Source organism: Medicago sativa, chromosome 8 (genome assembly GCF_051527215.1).
Source record: "Medicago sativa cultivar Bolivia chromosome 8, Bolivia_mono, whole genome shotgun sequence".
In the NCBI taxonomy this organism is placed as follows: Eukaryota; Viridiplantae; Streptophyta; class Magnoliopsida; order Fabales; family Fabaceae; genus Medicago; species Medicago sativa.
Window position 1 is genome coordinate 20,748,227 of NC_140756.1, and position 14,555 is coordinate 20,762,781.

At 30.8% G+C, this 14,555-nt stretch overlaps 1 protein-coding gene across 3 annotated transcripts; it reads left to right on the forward strand.

The window, feature by feature from the left end:
• The first annotated feature begins 7,964 nt into the window (after positions 1 to 7,964).
• LOC146897718 (AT-rich interactive domain-containing protein 1-like) lies at positions 7,965 to 12,245 on the forward strand. 3 transcript variants are annotated; one of them, XM_085734899.1, is made up of 3 exons: positions 7,965 to 8,245; positions 8,906 to 9,850; positions 10,990 to 12,245. In XM_085734899.1, exons 2-3 carry the CDS (start codon positions 9,080 to 9,082, stop codon positions 11,776 to 11,778), a joined length of 1,560 nt encoding a protein of 519 aa, XP_085591025.1. In that variant the 5' UTR covers positions 7,965 to 8,245; positions 8,906 to 9,079; the 3' UTR covers positions 11,779 to 12,245. The 3 variants fall into 3 exon arrangements, with proteins under 3 accessions (XP_085591025.1, XP_085591026.1, XP_085591023.1); XM_085734900.1 differs by lacking the exon at positions 7,965 to 8,245 and adding an exon at positions 8,267 to 8,460; XM_085734897.1 differs by lacking the exon at positions 7,965 to 8,245 and having other exon boundaries at positions 8,743 to 9,850; positions 10,990 to 11,982.
• Positions 12,246 to 14,555: the final 2,310 nt, after the last annotated feature.

A 14,555-nucleotide genomic window follows, 5' to 3' on the forward strand; every position in this document is an offset into this window, starting at 1 on the left:
TTCTTGAGTTCACGCCATCAATTATTTTTTCTCCCAAACCAATACTTGTAATTATTTTTTCTTCACTCCACCATCCAAATCTCTAACATTATAACTATTAATATGCATAAAACTAACCACCTCCGAACGCACGAATCAAGATCCCTAGCATATACCATATGTTAGAGGTAGACCCCAGGCGACCTTACCAATATCTAATTCATCCCTCTTATGAATCTAAATCAATTCAAATGTAATTTCTTTTTTAACTCCATTAAAATTAATCCCAACATTTTTGCCAAACCTCCAATCATCCTCTATTACTTTCCTATTATTATCCTGAAGTAACACTTAATTCCTCTTTTTGAACAAGAACACCAAATTCCTCTAATTCCCATTACTAAGACATTTTTATGCTAGAAAAATTATCATCACAACTTGTTTGGTTTAATGATGTTGATATGCCATGTAATGATTGTTCCATATTTTCATTTTCTAAATCCATCATACACAGAAAATTCTTCCCATCAATGTGACAACCTTCAGTCAACCCCTAATTCCTCCTATTTTCGACATCTGACATTTCAACCTCAATTTTGTAGCTCAAAATCATTCACAAATTGATTTTTTCAATTTCATAGGATTGCCTTCCTCTTCTAAATAAAATGATTTCATTAAGTCAACACAAAACTCATATCTGAGACAGAATCATCATTTTAATACCACACATCGTTAACTCTTCAATATTCTGTGAATAAAGATTAGTAGACACCTAAAACTCATTTGCACACCTAAAACTCATTCAAAACATAAGGTGTTGAATGAGTTTACGAGAAATGTTCAAATAAAAGAGTTGTTATTCTGTCCCTCCATCAAAATAGTTCCTCCACTAAGTGAATGTTGAATGGTTCTCCATTTATCATAATCTTTAGGACATGATTAACTCATAAGAAATTGATGTATTATAGAAACACATACAAAATAACAACAAAACATATTTTCATTGGATTCTTCTACTTTCATAAACCTCCAAAAATAAGTGATAATTTTCTGAGAAATGTCACTCATCAATCCATACTTTGGAACATCGACACATACTCTTATCTACACACATCTTTCTCTAGTCGTTGCATTTAGTGTCAATGTTGATGGATTCGAACAACTGACTAAGTAACCCATATACCATTGTGTGGACAGTGGACCAACATCTTATGACCACCCATTCATATTACTTTGAAGTATAACATGCATCTATAATGTTTTTTTCTTCCGAATAAGTAGAATAATCTCATACTCGTGAGTAGTACATCATATGTCCCTTTTGCTCCCACCTCAAAGCTTCATAGTTAACTTTGTAACTCGTATACTTATAACAAAAGTAAGATATAAGAAAGAAATTATTCAATCAAAATAAGAAATCACTTAAGCCTAACCAAGCCGATATATGTTGACTTAAGTACACTTAGTTGAGGTAGTAATGTATCTCTTTAAGCTTAATTAGAGAGTGTGGGTTTGAATTCACTTAGTTAGATATTTTGAAGGAGAGTTTTGCCACTATTGTAGTAATACTCCGGCTTGAGAGGTTGGTCTCTGCAGTTATACATAAAGCATATCCTGATCACAATTTTTTTTTTACAAATATCGATATTATTAGGCTTTACACCTTCATTCGGATTCGAAATTGATACCTTAGAGTTGTGTTCATCTACATACAATACAAAATCAGAATGGTGAAAGATTTAATTAGTCCTTAAGGGTCTCCTTTTGGGGTGGTTTTGAGTTGTTGGTTTTAAACTTTATTTGTGTTCTTGCCTTGTCATTCCCATCAAATTCTTGTTTTGCCTCGTCTTTGATGTCTTCGTATTTGGTCTTTGCACTATCATTTTACTTATGTTTTTCTTATTCCCCTGCTTTTTGACAAGGCTTATTCCTCTGCTAGCTTCAAGATGCATAGCTCCCACCAAGGTTTTAATTAATCACGTTAAGATTTCACGATTTCAATTGTTACATATGCTATCAAAACTATTTATACAATCTTATAATGTATAATAAATTAACTTCTCATTTTTCCCGAAAGAACTTCTCAATGTTTTTTCATAATCTCGTAATGCAATTAATACTATAATTTTGTATGAATTTGTATTTTTTTTCTTTTCTAAAAATCAAATCAACCACTAATAAATTTAGGTTCCAACATTTTTAGAAGAAACAAGAGCATAAAAAAATTCAAATGATACAATAAACTTGTTCACTACCATTTTCCGCGGCCATACGGTGTTTTGTCACGGCGTAACATGGTTTGAATCGTATGCTATTATGATTCCTAAATTGTGCTTGATATGATTTCTAAGGATCGGTTCTTTCCACCATTATGCTACACTCATAGCTAATATCGAGGATTTATTGAAATTGAAATGGGATGTTATCCTTTCTCATTCTCTTAAGGACGGTAATTTCTAAGCTCGTTTTCTTTTTTTGGCAAAAATGGATTCAACCAATGATGAGAAGACCCAATTTGCGATGTTATCCTCACAATTTCTAAGCTGACGTTATCCTCACAATTGCGATTGTCCACATACAGTAAAAAACAGAATGCCAAAGACCTAATTAGTCCTTAAGAATGTCAAAGACCCAATTTGTCCTTAAGAGATTAAAAATGCAAAAATGGTTCTCGTGAATATAAAATATGAGTTCTGTCAAAAACAATATATAAAATATAGGTCGAATTAGTCCCAAATATTAGTAGAGAATATTATTCCTAGGGATTAGCCTTTGCAGTTATGCACAGAGAGTATACGATTCACACAACAACAAAAAACTAAAACAGATACTGTTAGACTTGACACCTCAAACAAAAACAATGGCTAGCTAATAGTGATATTGTTAGACTTGACACCTTCACACGAGTTCGAATTTGGGACCTCGCGGTTATGAGCGTCTACATAAAATGAAAAAGCAAAAAGTCAATGACCTGATTAGTTCTTTCTTAAGAAGTTAAAAATACAAATATGGATCTTGGAAATATAAAATACGAGTTTCGGCTAAAACAATATATAAAATATGAGTAGAAGACCCTAATATAGGAATAAAATATCCTTTTTTTATTGGAATAAAATATTCTTAGAGATTGATCTTTGTGGTCGCACGCACATGATGTCTGGCTCAAACAAAAATAAACTAACTAATGCCGATATGATTAGACTTGACACCTTTACTCAGGTTCAAACCCAGGACCTTCGTAATTGTAAACGTCTACATACAATGAAAAAACATAAAGTCAAAGACCTAATTAGTCCTTAGAAAATTAAAAATACAAATATGATTTTCAGGAATATAAAATACGAGTTCAGTCAAAAACAATATATAAAATATGAGTTGAATTAGTCCCTGATATAAATTAAAAAAAAATGTCGTTAGAATATGTTTGGATGAGGTAATTGGAAAATTTTAAAGAATTTAGAATTTTAGGTAATTTAAATAATTCAATTAAATTACTTTCATTTCTCAATACTTTTGTTTAGATGGAGTAATAAAAATATCATTGTCATCATTTTTGGGAAACTTTTATAAATTTTAATTTTTTTGGGCCAAATTGAAAATTGAAATTAGGGGTCAATTTGCAAATTTAAAAAAAATGAGGGGTCAAATTATAATTTTTGACAAATATGAGGGGTTAAATTGAAAATTTTGGATAATTTGAGGACCAAAATGCAAAATTTGAAAAACTATAACAATGAAGAATTTTGAAATTCTTAACTTTTAGGTGTCATTTCAAATTCTCTAAATTTAACTTGAACAAAATAGTTCATAAATTTCCATCTGTTTGAAAATTCTTCTAATTATTATCCAAACAATGAAATTCACCTCAACGTATTTGAATTTCCTCAAAATATTACATTCCCTCAAAGCATTCATCCATCCAAACACCCTCTTGGATATTAATCTTTATAGTTACGGGCACATAATGTAAGATTTCAATAAAATAAAAAAATCAAATACCAATATTGTTAGTTTCGATACCTACACCATAGGTTTGAATCTCGGAACTCGAAGTTGTTTTATTCTACATACAATAAAAAAAAACAGAAAGTCAAAGAGCTATCTTAAGAAACTAAACATACAAATACGGTTCTTATGAATAAAAATATGAGTTCGTCTAAGAAACTAAAAATAAAATACGGTTCTTATGAATAAAAAATATGAGTTCGTCAAAAACAATATATAAAACATGAGTAGAATTCATACATATATAAAAAAAAAAAACAAAGAGCCAAATAGTATAAGAAAAAAGTCAAAGCAGTCTATGATATTTCCATGGAATTATGTGTAAAAAAGAATTTAATTGGTATGTACCGTTACTATGCTGTTATTATTTTACAGATACATTTAATTATGTGTTTTTCTCATCAATTACTGAATATAAAAATATATGAGTTATTATATTTATTATTTGATGTAACAGTTTTGGTATTTACTCTTTTATGGATATCTATAAAAAAAAAATTCAAATGCTAAAATGTTAGTTTTACGAAATATGCGGTATATGATATGAATTTGGTCACTCATAAATAATTTAACGTTTACACTAATATTGATTATATTAATATATATAATCTATTTGTTTATTTGTCAAAAAAAAAATAATCTATTTGTTTAGATGTGTGGCTCAAACAAAAACAAACTAACTAATACCGGTATGATTAGACTTGACACCTTTAATACCGGTATGATTAGACTTGACACCTTTGCTCAAGTTCAAACCCAGGACCTTCGTAGTTGTAAACGTCTACATACAATGAAAAAATATAAAGTCAAAGACCTAATTAGTCCTTAATAAATTAAAAATACAAATATGATTTTTAGGAATATAAAATACCAGATCAGTCAAAAACAATATATAAAATATGAGTTATATTAGTCCCTAATATAAATTTAAAATAACATGTCCTTAGAGATTAGTCTTTATAGTTACAGGCACATAATGTAGGATATAGAAGAAGAAAAAAAAGCAAATACCGATATTGTTAGTTTTGATACCTACACCTAGGTATGAGTTGTTATATTTTTTTTTTAAGAATATGAGTTGTTATATTTATTAATTGATGTAACAATTTTAGTATTTACTCTTTTATGGATATCTATAAAAAAAATCAAATGCTAAAATGTTAGTTTTACGAAATATATGGTATATGATATGAATTTGGTCACTCATAAATAATTTAACGTTTCCACTAATATTGATTATATTAATATATATAATCTATTTTTTTAGGAGTATACTATAATTTTTCAACATTTATTTATTTTCAAATGAAAAAATATTTTAAAATAAATTTAATCACCTTATAGTGTATAGTTCATATCATCAAAATAGAGTCATTTGTATCGTAAAAAAAGTAGAGTTATTTTGTAATAAAATATGTTTTGTAATAATTTTTTTCTCATAAGATTTTAGTATTTTTTTTACTGGTTTATAATTACTTTTGATAAGCTAATTGAAATAGTGTTTGATCTTATAGTTTGTAGCATATCGTATTTTATTTCAATTTTATCATTAATATCGTCATTGGTGACTTTGTATTTAAATTTTTAAATTTATTTCCTTTAGCTTTAATTATATGACCTAAATAATAAAAGAATAAACATCTTGTAAGAATTCTCTCCTACTTATTCCACAAAACTTCTCATTCCTCTCAAAAATATCAAATATTTTCTCCAAAGCCCTATTGTTCTTCGTTCTTGTTTCACATAACCAAAAAAACATCTTCAACAAGTGGATTGTGTTTGTTACCATTGTCAAACCATGATTTCTCTTCATTATGAGGTATATATGCCTCCTTTCTTTGTCTTCTTCATTTTCTACTATCTTTGTTGTCTTCTGCTGATTTCTGCATTGCCTATTGTAATTTGTAGAGTGGAATTTCATTTAATAATATGTATTTTTGTGTTTTTTTTATGATGATAAACCCATTTTTTTTGAATTTTTATTTGTTATGTAATAAACTTTCCATGAGTTAAATGATATGGTTTTTGGATGTTATAAACCTTTTAGATGGATTTTTTTCATGGGGAAGGTAAACTTCGGATGATATATATAATGATGTTTCTTTGAATACTTTAGATGAGTTGAGTCTTGTGTGTGTGGAATTTTTCCCCCTTTATGTTGGCCCTCACCGGAAAGTTTAGGTTTTCGAGGCTAGTAATTCACAAAACATTAAGGGGAAAACTTTTTACACCCCTAAAATCATTTTGAATGTTTACATTAAAAAAAAACACACAATTTTTGTGCCGTGTTTAGGATTACAATAGAGTCATGAATGATTTGAAAGTTGTTCAATATGTATCTTAATTTTATCTTCGATCGGATCTTACTTTCCCATTGGTTGATTTTGTGTGTAAAATTCAATCAGATCGTAATTTTTTTATCAATATTTTTTAGAGTAAATAATTTTGAGGTCCTTACTGAGTACCCATCATATGACTTTTACTAAAGAGTGGAAATGTTGCTAACCAACGGTCCGATACAAAGTAACATTTAGTAGACGAAATGATTTAGGGTAAATGCCTCTTTATTGGGCCTCACTAGTATGAGTTTTGAGGCCTATAGCAATGACCTAACATCATTTTTTATTTTATTTAGTGTCCTGTTTAAATTTTAAAAGTAAATATTTGAATTTTTTTGAAAGTAATTTTGTTTTTGAAAAAGTCAAAGCAAACTTTTATTGTTTTTTAAGAAGAAAAGTAAACTTTTATTATAATCTCATTCTGTATATATGATTATGAATTTAAATTTTATACTACCAATAATTTTGACCGAAAAGATTAATAAACAATCATATTACCAATACTTTTGACTGAAAAGATTAATAAACAATTTTTTTGACTGAAAAGTCTAACATTGATATACTACCAATTTTTTTCTATACATTTAATTTTATATCATGGTATAATTTTAATATTTTTTTCCCATCAAAATAAAAATTTAATTTTTTTTTGACAAGATATAATTTTAACAATGCTTCCTAAAACATATATAAAAATATCTATGTGGTGAGATGTGAAGAGATGTTTGGGTATATAATTATTAAATTCTTGAAGATATTAAAAATATCACAAAATATTCCTTCAAAAAAAAATATATCCCAAAATATTTTAAAAAATTATAAAAAATAATTTAATTTACAAATATAGTTTGACCACAAAAATAAGTTTGACCATATCGTTAAGATTTAAAATTCATACACAATTTCTTGAGAAAAAAAAATTTAGAATTCATAATCTTACTTACCAATTTTTTTACAGATTCCCAAGATTATAGTCATTTTCTTACAATATATATTCTTTTAATAATATAGATTATAAGTTTTCATCCGTTTGTTATAGATTGAAAAAATAACATAAAAGATTATAATAATAGTTTCAAATAAAAAGTTGTTTTGAGCAGATTTTCTAGATATTAGTATAATCTTGAAATTATTGAATATTAAAATTATATTTTATAGTTCCAATATATTTTTATAATTTGTAACAAACAAATTTAATATTGTCTTCGTGAGCTTATCTCAGTTGGTATGGATAATGCATAATATATGCAAGGTCTGAGGTTTGAACTTCAGCCACCACCAAAAACAAATCTAAATCTAATATTGAATGCTCTAAGTTAACTTGCTATCTACTTTGGTTGAAAAGGGCAAGGATGATAAATTTTGAGATTGTTTATAGCCATCCAAAGAGGTACCCATGTGTTGATAACAAACTCTCCCTTTCATTTCTCCTTCCCCTAAAAGCTTCTTTTAATTATATTTTCCCATACTTATTAATTTTTTTATTCAAACCAATAATTTTAATGATAGAAAAAATAATTATAATCCACAATGCCCCAACCCAACCATACATATAGGTTAAATATTAACCAAGGTTAATGAATACATGAATCTCCTCTAACCCATCTAATATATAAGAAGGGTAGTACATGTACCTCTCTCACCAACAAACAAACAAACAAACCCTTGTAAAACTAAATCTCCATTTTTCTTTTATCTTTATCAAAATGATTCTCTTCTAAATTCCCCCAAAACAATTAAACCTAAACCAAAGAAAAATAAGAATTTAGTTATTATTATAAAGAAGACACATAGGAAAATCAAAAAGGTCAAGGAGGTAACAACACAAAGTTTCATTTCATTTCATTTTCATTTTCAATTTCAACATTTTCAATTTCAAGTCACCATAGGGGTCCATCTATTTTCCTCTCTAAAAAAAACTGGTACGTTTTCCTCTCTTTTCTATTCTATTCTTTTCTTTTTTACTCTTCCAATGAAAAATAATTCAGATTTTGAAGATTAGGGTCTGGTTCTGTTGAAAATTTTCAATTTTGGCCCCTTCCTTCACTCTCTCTCTCTCTGCAATTAACATCAATATTCTAGAGAGAGAAAGTGCCAGATGGGAAAATGAAACGTTTTTTCTTGGCCACACACAAAGGTGACAGAACAAAACAAGCTTCATTTCAAACAAAAAAAAAACCCTAGCTAGTATCAGATCTTAACCCTTTTGAATTTTGCCGCCAAAATCCAATTTTAAGCTTGACCCATTTTCTGAATCGGTGTTAATTTCACACCCGTGAACTCAATTTCATTGATTATTCGTAACAAAAAAAGTTTGTAAAAAAAGGGTTAATAATAATTTTAATTTTTTTTTTTTTTTAAGAAATGGATGATTTTGAACTTGGTTAATTGTTTCTAGGGTTTGGATATGAAATGCTTGACAGGGTTGTTGATGTTTTACGAAGTTGGAGTTTGAGTAGAAGATAGTTGTGTTTTTGTTGTTGAAGTGTTGTTATATACGACATTGCTTTGTGTCATTTTGAGACTTGCATTGTTGTGTTTGATTTGATTGATGTTTTTTTGCAATGTTTGATGATGGACAGAAAGTTGATTTGCACAAGCTGTTGATTGTTGTTGACGGGAAAGGTGGGTTTGATGCTGTTTGTGATGGTGAGTTGTGGGATTTGGTTGGGGAAGAATGTGGCTTAGGTGTTAACGTTGGTTCGACGCTGAAACTGGTGTTTAGTAAGTACAAGAGTGTTTTTGAGTCGTGTGTGATGAAAGTTGGTGATGCTAAGGTGTTTGATGAGTCTGGTTTGATGGGGTTTAAGGCTGAGGTGAATGAGTTGTTGTCGGGTCAGGGTGGGAATGTGGTGGCTGGAGAGAAGGTTAAGGGTGGAGCTGATGGTGCTAACGAGGTGAAGAGTGCGAATTTCGAGTCTAGTGGGGAGAAAGAAATTCACGGTGGGAATGTGGTAACTGGAGAGAAGGTTAAGGGTGGAGTTGATGGTGCTAACGAGGTGAAGAGTGTGAATTTTGAGTCTGGTGGGGTGAAAGAAGTTCCCAATGTAGGATTTCTCGATTCCAGAATGATGAATCGAGGGATGGTCAGTGATACCGATGTTGGAAAGCTGAGTGAGGGTAATGGTGATGGAATGGAAGTAGTTGAAGATTTTGATGGAGGGAAAATAACTGTAGGGACAACTGAGGATGCGTCTGATTTGGTGAAGAGCGGTGAGTCTGGATTGCTGAATGTTGGCGAGAATCATGATGGTGATATCGGTGATAATATTGTTCCGGTAGTGGATTTGTCTGGTGGTGATGGAAGTGGTTCTAGTCTTAAGAGGAAGAGAGAGGAGGCTCTGTTTGATATGATGAGTTGGGTTAAAAAAACCGCGAGTAACCCTTGTGATCCTGAAATTGTTCCGATGCCTGAAAAGCCAAAGTGGAGGGCTTACAGTAATCAGGAGGCTTGGAAGCGGGTTCTGTTGTTTCGAGAGGCTGCGTTTTACAAGAAAAAGTCGAGCATTGAACAGCAAAATTGGCAGGTAATCTTATATAACTATGCTATTAAGCCGAGTTAGCCAAACTTAAATTGCTTTAATAAATGTACGTGTTGTCGATGCATGCTTGAAATTTAGTAAACTTGGGAAGTAAATTAACTGAAAGTTTTTTTTATAAGTTTACATATATTACTTTTCATTCTGTTTTTGTTCTTTGCAATTAAAATTATTTGTGCACTTACATGCTGCATGTAATTGTTCTGTTTCTCAAGGTATATGTGCTTTCATGTGTAAATGATAATTGGATGCACTTTTCTTATTTTGAGCAAATAATTGGATGCATTTGTTAGTTGTTACTGTGGATTTCTGTTTCTTTTTTATTCCCAAGTTTTAATGTCAACTGTTACAGTTTCATTTAGTTTGCTGGGGGGAAACAGATTCTGTTTGTCTTGTAGACCACTGATGACTTATTAAATTTCATGTGGGACCACTTGTCAGTTTTTCATGTGGGGTGAATCTTTCTTTTTGACTGTTAGCTACTGTAAACTTATGTTAATTATGACAAGCTTACATTCTGTCTTCATATCCTTCATCATGATTTAATTTTGTGATTCTTTTATATCATTTTAACATATAATGCAATGCTAATGTGATGTGTATTTGGGTGGGGAAAATTGTTGGACACTGTTTTGTTTGCTTGATCGTTGATGCCGAAAAAAAACGCTGAGATATTGTCATAGTATTTTGGAAGTTTATCTTATTTATGAATAGTATCTTAATTTATTAATATCTTGTTTTTAGTTAGTTAATGTTGGGAAGTATGCTGTAGTGCTTTTTGTGTGAATTATTCAGTTTCCTTACTATTAAGGTGTGTTATTGTTGTTGTTATATTAAAAGTGGCAAGGCAAACATTCTCACCATTATGGGCCCTTTTTATTTAAAGCATGGTTAACTTATGCATTTATGGGCCCTTTTTGGGATAGCATACATTGACTTGCAGGTTAAATTATGATCTAGTAAGTATCTAAATTGAATTGCAGGATAGAAGTAATTGCACGTATTTTTTAGAGTAATAAAGGTTTATTAGCTGGTTCTCAAAAAATATATACTACAATATATTTTTTATTTAAACAAAACCTAAATTTCCTTTTGCATTAACACCAAAACCTTGTATAATTTTGCAGAGTCAGAAGATGCATCCTAGCATGTATGATGATCCCACTCCGACAATCTACAATCTTAGGGAGAGGGGGAAACGTGACAAGAAACTATTTGAAAAACAAAAACCATCTTCACGAAGCTCGTCAAGTTCATCTGTGCTAGGCGAAGGAGATTTGGACGGGACCACAAGTCGTCGTGCTGTGAAACGGTTGCTTGCAAGTAGACGATCAAGTTATAGTAGATGGGCATCGGCTCGCATCTGCGTGGGGCAAAAGTATCAAGCTGAAGTGCCAGAGTGGACTGCTCCGAATCCTGAAAGCGATACTAAGTGGTTTGGGACCCAAGTATGGCCATTGGCTGTATCGAATTCTCAATTTCTTGTCGAAAGGGATCCTATAGGAAGGGGAAGACAGGATTCATGCGGCTGCGCAGTTCCAGGTTCTGTTGAATGTGTCAGATTCCACATTTCTGAGAAAAAAGCTAAAGCTAAGCTGGAGTTAGGCGTGGCTTTTTACCATTGGCGTTTCGATAAGGTCGGTGAAGATGTTCGGAATTCGTGGACAGATGAAGACGAGAAAAGGTTCAGGGAAGTGCTACAGCTTTACCCTCCAAAGAGAGGATATGAACATTTCTGGGATCATATTTTTGAAACATTTCCTAACAAGAGCAGGGAAACTTTAGTTAGCTACTACTTCAATGTCTATCTCCTGCAACGCAAAGCATACCATAGCAGGCATACACTTGGTGACATTCAGAGCGACGATGAAGAATCAGAATCTGATTTGAAGAAGCTTTTTGGACGTCGGGGATAGATTCCAGAGTAGCCACATGGAAAGGGAAAATAGCAATCCAACATTTGTCAACACAGGAGGTTCGTTGAGAATCTGACGAATTTGTGCTTCTTCACATGCAATTTTCAGTATCAATGAATTTTGCTCTCTTTCTTTAGAATATACATCATAGATTTTAAAGGGTTAAAAATCAGAATTTGAAAGGTTGGTTTGTTGTTTTGGTCATGTCTGGAGAGTTCGTGTTTTGAACAGCGTAGGTGTTTTTTAGTCTAGTATGCTTCAGATTTTGAGGTTTAACTTTTGTCTGTCTACATTTATATATAGTGGCCATAGATTGCATATCATATTTTCATTTTTTCATCACTTGGTGACTACAAAGGTTACCTGAAACAGAAGCTTTTTAGAAATACAGGGAAATTTTATTGTAGAGGGTCATGATGAACAAGTACATCATAGTACAATCCAAATTGGAGCTTTTCATTTGATGAGTTCGTTGTTTGATGTTTCTTTTCTTTATCTGAATGCGGTATTCAATTTGTATGTTGTTCTAATGTTGTGGTAAATTTGTATCGTATTCATCCAAAAACGCTTGGATGAAGTGATCGAGTCTCTTCCAATTTAGAGATATTGAGTTCAAATCCAATTTTGAGAATGCAACATCGTTAAAACTCTAGAGTGAGTTTTGCTTAATGGATTATTTTTTGCACTTGTGTGTTTAGGATACTTGATTTTCGCAATAACAAAACCTATACCATATTCTCATTCACGAGGAATAGTAGTGCTTGTCAAAAGTATAGACTAGGTAACCAATTGATTAAGTTCAAATGTTTGAGAGAACTCGAGTTTGATTTTCGAGTGAAATAATTTTTTGTTAGACCATACTTATATTACGGCCAAACTTCATATTACCATACTCGTCTTTCCTTAGAATTTGAAGGGTTAACACCAAATAAAAAAGTACAGAATATGTAAAATATAGCTCCGTAGAGGTAGAGTGTAATTAAAGAAAAGTATTAGTTAAATTAATAAAAGATATTTAGATTTACATGGTTACTTATTGAATACATTTCATTACAAAATCTCCAAGATAGAGTGAGTATCTTGTGGTGGCTAATCTAGTACATGGATGAGAAACACATTTCATTACAAAATCTCTAAGATAGAGTGAGTATCTTGTGGTGGCTAATCTAGTACATGGACGAGAAACACATTTCATTACAAAATCTCTAAGATAGAGTGAGTATCTTGTGGTGGTAATCTAGTACATGGATGAGAAACACATTTCATTACAAAATCTTCAAGATAGAGTGAGTATCATGTGGTGGCTAATAGCACATGGATGAGAAAGTTCTCTCTAAATAAGATGGTTGCATTTTTACGGAGCCACATATCGGTCCTTTTGATTAAATATACTTTTGATCTCCCTGTTTAAAAAAAAAAAATGAAGTTTTGGTCCCCCTATTTCAAGAATCGACTTTTTTATCCTCCAATTTTAAATTTTCTTGAGTTTTTGTTCCGAGTGCATTGTTAATTTATTTAATTAAATAATATTTATTTTAAAAATGATAAACATTTAATTAACTAAAATGTGTTCATTATCATCTTCATCAATGAACCTAAAAAATATCAAAATCATCTTCATCAAAATCAATAAACTCTAGAAAATCAAAATCATCTTCAATAAACCTAAAATATCTTAAAAACATAATCTCAAAAATCCCAATATACCCTAAATTTACCAAATTTAAAAAACTCCCAAAATTCAATATCCTTTTCAATTCCATTCCACCACACCTCAATTCAATTGTGGCAGAGCCTTAGTTCAATGTCTCTGTTGTACAATGGAATGAACATTCCATTTCATGAACTAGAACCAAGATTGGTCTTGTTATGAAATTACCCGGTCTTGTTTTTGTTTATTTGATAGTGTTGATTTTTGGAGGCTAATTGTGATTCACTTACAGCTACTGATAAGTTTTGGGATTTTTTTAGATTTCATAAATTTATGGTATATTGAAATTTTGGATTTTTGAAGATATTTTAGGTTGATCGAAGAAGATTATAGTTTTTTTTTGTTACAAGAAGATTCTAGTTTGTTTGAATTTATTCATTTTGATTGAAGTGATTTTGAAATTTTTAGGTTTATTGATGAAGATGATGCACACATTTTGGATAATTAAATATTTATTATTTCTATAAATATGACTTAATTAAAAATTAATAATGATTTGTATAATATATTTGATCACATAGTCGTCACTACATCATCATTGTCTTTTTTTTTTTCTTGTCAAAAAAATGACAATGATGCATCAGCAAAAATGCCACATAAACAAAATTGCCTTTAAAATGGGCTCGAGGATCAAAACACAAGAAAAAAGTAAGATAAACACGTTTGGTTTCTCGTTTAAAATGCCTTTAAAATGCCTATAAAAGAACTTAGCATGTGTTTGGTTTCTCGTTTGCAACAAACATAAACACGTTTGCACAATTCCCGATGCGTTTTTGCCGTGATTACCAGAAGCTCCAAATATTAGCTTCTAAGCTAACATAGTTTTTTGCCGTGGTTTCCATCAAACTTCATTCTGCAAACCGCAAGCGCAGTACCAAACAGACAGTTATTTTTTTTTGTTTTTTTGACAATCATAAAATTAACTCATTTGGTTCCTTAGAGTAGTCAGTCACAATACAGGATGGAATATACGTAAGATAATGCCTCTCTAGCTAGCAAATGAGCTACATTGTTAGCTTGTCTCCTAATAAAACTTATCCTAAAGTTTGGTAAAGATTGCATAATA